Here is a 5,738-nt window from a genome sequence, read left to right on the forward strand (position 1 = left end):
CCGAGACTCGCCAATGCAAGTCTATGGGTGCGCGAAAAAATCGGATTACACACGGACCATGCGTGTGCATTGCGAGAAATACGGAAGACTTCTCCAGGTGACAGGAAATTGAATCATCCATTATCAGGAAGCTTTGGCATGCTAATTTATGGCCCATGCTGGATTGCAAAGCAGGAAGCACGCCTCCACGGAGTGTACTGTGTAGCAGCATGGCCAGGCATATAAATGTTGAGATGCTGATTGCTCTGGTCCATGATAGACCAGAATTATGGGACCAACGCAACGCACATTATGCGGACCGTGCACGTAAAGACGCAGCATGGAGGGCAATCTGTCGCCACATGTTCCCCGATTTTGATGAGCGACCTCAAGAGGTTCAGCAAGAAATTTGTAAGTACCCTCCTTTACCAAAAAATGGGCTTTTAGATTATTTTCGGACGAAAAATAGGCATGAACACATCATATGTGGTGTGTTTATGAGTGATGTAAATGTTCAAAGCTCTTTGTTGAGGCTCCCAAAACATTAACAAGACACACAAATATGGTTCAAATATAGTAGCTATAGTCCTTACATATATTACCAAGGGAGTTTTATGTCCCCTTAGGCTCCAGGGCCTGTGTGTGATGGAAAACCCTGGACCTGTTGTAGTTATGTGCTTGGCCAGCATGGTGGCTCAGTGGATAGGAGTCCTGGGTTCAAATCCCACCAATGACAAAATCTGCAAAGAGTTTGTATGTTCTCTCCGTGTTTGCGTGGGTTTCCTCTGGCCACTCCGGTTTCCTCACACAATCCCAAGACATACTGATAGGGAATTTAGATTGGGAGCCCCATTGTTGACAGCAATGAGAATGTCTGTCAAGCGCTGCAGAATATGTTATCAGTATCTAAAAATAAAGATTATTTATTATTCTTTGTTAGTCCCAAAACATCTTTTGATTCTTTGCAGTGAATGATGTCACTAGATGCTGGCGGAGTTGCCGGGATCAATACCGGCGTGAACGTCAAGTTTCTGGGCGGAGTGGTGATGCAGCACCCAAAAAAAGGAAATATCTTTATTTTGATCGTTTGAATTTTCTTGCACCAGTGATGGAGCTCAGACCGTAAGTGCATGCATGTCCCAAAATCTTGGACACTTCTTCTAACGTGAATATGTTTCTAATTTTTTCTTCTAAAATCATTTGTGAAATCCAGAACAGAGTCCAATCTGACAGAAAGAGAGACTGCATCTGACTCCGAGTTGGTGATTGACCCCGTTGGTGAAGGTTCCGAAATGGCTGGACCATCAGGGCAAGCACCAAGCAGCAACCAACCACCACCACAAGCATCAGCAGCGTCTTCTGCCACACAGGAGGCCAATTCAGAGCTTGAGGAAGGAGGCCAGAGCAGCAGTCCAACCTTGGCTCTGGATACATCACCACAGCCTGCTACAAGACCAAACCGTGGTCGGCGCAGAAGGGTGGCTTCGAACATTGGCACCAGGAGGCAAGTGGATACAGGGGTGTTGGACTATTTGTCCAGGGCTGCACATGACGATGGGGAGGAAGCGTACTTCCGCAGTCTTGCCCGCTATTTACGGCCCATTCCACGCTCGCTCAGGCTGCGGACCAGAGGTTGTCTACAAATTGTTATTGATGCGGCAACACCCCCAAACAACCCCATTCATTTGTTCAACTACCTTGAACGGTGGCAAATGTCACCTACAAATGTTCTGGTGGTGCAAGACCTTCCACAGGAACAAAACCAAACAGTTGCAGCACCACCCTTGACACGTATAGCTCCACAACAACAGCCTGCCCAAAACACCCAACACCAACAAAACAGGCAAATTAATGACTATCCAGGAAATGCCCAATCTGACCACTTGAACAGACACATGTTTGGAGGCTGGTCCCAACATGTGTCTACTCGACATGGCCAGATTGGGGGGTATGACCAAATGGGTCAATACAGTACACAGGACTTGATGCCCTTCTACCCTCAACATCAAGTTTTACCTCACACACAGGATAGAAACTTGCACCAACACCCTACATATATATCTGCCATACCACAGGTTGACAGTCTGGTTGGTCCACCACCTAGGCCAAGTTCTGCACATGCTGGACACCCGCCATCACCATCGCCACCCCCAACCTACCAGAACCTGTAATTTCTGTAACCATCGTTTTGGCAGGTCATTTATGCTTTGTAATGTGAAAAGTTATTTGCACCATTGGCATGTTCTGGTTTCTGGTTTACTCTAGTTAATATGCCTACAATTACATATGATGTCAATATGTTTTTGGGAAATATATCTATGTTTTTATCAGTAAAAAAGTTTTCACAAAGATGAGTGTTATGTATTCTTCGGACTCAAAAGATGATGTGGCAACTGAACACATTTAGATATTTTTTAAGGATAAACATACTACACAATTCAAACATGAACATTATGCTATTTATTAACTAACAATATAACTCAAATTTAAAGCACAACAGCATTGTCTTGCCAATCAGTCGCTCCCTCTGGTGACACAAAATAATTTGATAACACATCACGAACTTTGAGGCCTGAGGGCTGACGACGAGAAGGAAGAACACGTGGAGTAGTCAATACAGTATTAGCATAATCACTTTCAACAGCAGCAGATGATGGGCAATCATGGTATCTAGTAAAGTTGAGAAGAACAACACATGCTTTGATGACACCATTGACATTGCCTTCACTCAGTTGTATTGCGGACTGAAGTACCCGCCATTTTGCTGTGAGAATGCCGAATGAACACTCTACCAGACGGCAGGCACGGGAAAGGCGCAAATTAAAAATTCGACGCCGATAGTCCAGGCCTCTCTGTGGATATGGCCTCATGACATTCCTTGATAATTGAAACGCCTCATCTGCTACCATCATGTAAGGCACCGCATCTAAATTCGCCCCTGGTAGGTTACTTGGGGGTGGGACATTCAAATCATTGTTGCGCAGCCGCCGACCCATAATGGAAGAACTGAAGACTCTAGAGTCTCCAGTTCTCCCATAGGCCCCAATATCTACAATTATAAACCTGTAGTTGCTGTCGACTAGGGCCAACAGCACTACAGAGAAAAACTGTTTATAATTATAGAATTTTGGTCCCTGATCCCGGCGGCTTACGCACACGGATGTGCTTTCCGTCCAGAGCCCCAATACAGTGCGGAAACTGGCAGGTGTCCTGAAATCCTTGGGCAATCCGTAACCAATCGGACATTTTCGGCTCCGGCATCACCTCTTTATGGAGTCTTCTCCATATTTCCGTGCATGTATCCCGCACAATTCCCGTAATTGTTGATTTTCCAAGTAAAAACTCTAAATGCAGTGCCGCATATGATAGTCCAGTGGCAAGGAAGCTAAAAGAAAAAAGAGAATGTTTAAAACATACAAAATAAACACATTACAGTGTTCTCTGTGCCAAAACTACAATTAGATAAATAATATGCCATGATTCCGCAAACATTAAGGACATGCGATGGCTTTGAGGTTCGATACAATAAAATACTCTAAAATAAGCCTAAATTATGTCGAAGTTTCCTAACCAGTTAATTAGCTTATTTTAAAAAGGGCTAAGACCTCTAAAGCCAAAACATTGTTTGGAAAGAGAGGATTTATACATACCGTAAAGTAAGGATAAGGCGCTCCTCTGCCGAAATTGATTTGCGCATCCTGGTGTCCTTCTTGGTAATCCCTGGTCGCAAAATCTCCAACAAAATATCAAACGTTTGTATCCTCATCCGACAATAGTTGAAGAACTTGTCTGGATTTGTCCTCAGAGCAGCATACAGACGGTTGAAATGGCCTTTATTGATCCGTTGCTTCATAAGTGTATGTACCCACATCCGTCTCCGCCTCCTCGGATCTACAATAACTGGGTATGGCTCTCCAAAACGTTGGGAAAGTACCCAGTTGTAAAGCACACGCTCTGTGGTGTTAAAAGTCAGTAGATCCGACATATTGCTCATCAAGCAGAAGTGCACCAACACAAGCAGGGACTCTGCTGCATAGATTGGTGGCTGCCACCTGTTTTAGGGCCATTAAATAATGTTCTCGGTGATGATTTAAATTTTTTCAGGTGAAAAAACCGTTATATGTCCATTTTGCCAGCTTGAGAGAAAATCTCGCAAGACGGATGGCATACGGATGTCACACGGATCATTTGAGGCGAGGAAATCGCATCCTCGCACTGCACACGGATCACTGTTTTGGAAACATTTGTGCGATTCTCGTCCGTGAAAAACGGACCGTTTTTTTATACGTTGTGTGTGTCCCCGGCCTAACACTGAAGATGGGAAAACAATTCCAGCGCGTAACCGACAGTACGGTGCCTGATCGGAAGTGCCATCAATATATCTGGCCTATACTGATTAAGACTGCAATCATCAAGATGCTATTTTGATGTTTTTGGAGCACTAGTCAATGTCTGGGATGTTACATTATTGATTTCATGTGCATCTATTGGTCTGTCTACAATATACCTGCAAGATCTCTCAATTATATGTAATTTTTCCTGTTTTTTCATCTCTTCCCAATCAAGATATTGTTTTCCCACCTTCATTGTTAGGGAGAGATAGGGGAGTGAGGGATAGTCCTCATTGAGTGGGGACACCAGGGTGCCAACCTTCACAATAAGGAAGGTGTGGAGTAAGGCCTATTGCAGGGCATTTGTAGGTCCTTTTTTTGTGGTCGTCTTTCTAATTATTGGTATCTTATTATTTTTTGTTCACTGGGTAGGTGTGATTAAAAATTGGATTATTAAAGACTTTTTAAGGCGATTTATGTTCACCTTTTTGATTTAATTCCTTGGGGCAATTGATTACTTTGGTACTAGTGTGTACGGGGGGCCTTTAGTCATACATGTGAGTAAAATTTAAGCCTGAAAGATCCATTCTAGCTAGCTTCCAGTCTTTCACACATCACTTATGAAAGCTAAGCATATATTTAGGATTCATGGTATTAGCACATCAAATAGTTAAAGAATACTTAAATATTGACGACTCCGAGTCCTTTTGATTCCTCCTCTGATCATCAATCTACAGTTGGGGCCAAAAGTTTTGAGACTGACACAAATTTTTGGTTTTCATAAAGTTTGCTGCTTCAATGGTTTTAGATCTTTTAGTCAGAGGTTTCTATAGTTACTGCTTTACAATTATACATTTTATACTTTTTATTCACAAATACATCAAGTTTATGAGAAGTCTTAGGGTATGTTCCCACGGTCAGTAAGTGCTACGGGTTGGGCGCTGCGTACATTCGCAGCGGCCAGCTGTTACAGCATAGTGGATGGGATTTCAAGAAATCCCATGTCCACTATGTGTGCACGAACTCCTGTGGATCACCCACGGAGACAGACATGCGGCGCGTCTCTCCAGACCTCAGCATGTCAATTTATCTTGCGGAGATGCGAGTGTACACAAGATATATGTCACCCGTACAATGTATTGGACGCAGTGAATCTGCACAGTTCAATGAACACATGCGGAATCATCTGTGTTCAAAAGCAGGTAGTGCTTTGGACGCAGCGGACATGTGCTGCATCCAAAGCGAGGGCACAGAAGTCTGCACATGCCCCTAATATTTACACTGTTGACTTGTATATTTCAAGATTTCTGCAATTCATCCTAACATTGTGATGCCAAATGCTGACTGATGACAGCCTAGTCTTGCCTAATCAGTGCTTGAAGGTTATCACAATTTCTGTATTCAAGCACTGATTACTGATTAGGCAAG

At 43.4% G+C, this 5,738-nt stretch overlaps 1 protein-coding gene across 1 annotated transcript; it reads left to right on the forward strand.

Annotated features, from left to right (window-relative positions):
- The first annotated feature begins 392 nt into the window (after positions 1-392).
- On the forward strand, positions 393-2,317 carry LOC143773837 (uncharacterized). The gene is made up of 2 exons (XM_077261171.1): positions 393-1,101; positions 1,193-2,317. The coding sequence occupies exons 1-2, from the start codon at positions 1,088-1,090 to the stop codon at positions 2,148-2,150; spliced, it is 972 nt and encodes a 323-aa protein (XP_077117286.1). The 5' UTR covers positions 393-1,087; the 3' UTR covers positions 2,151-2,317.
- The last annotated feature ends 3,421 nt before the right edge of the window (positions 2,318-5,738 follow it).

The sequence above is a fragment of the Ranitomeya variabilis genome, chromosome 5 (assembly GCF_051348905.1).
Source record: "Ranitomeya variabilis isolate aRanVar5 chromosome 5, aRanVar5.hap1, whole genome shotgun sequence".
Taxonomy (NCBI): Eukaryota; Metazoa; Chordata; class Amphibia; order Anura; family Dendrobatidae; genus Ranitomeya; species Ranitomeya variabilis.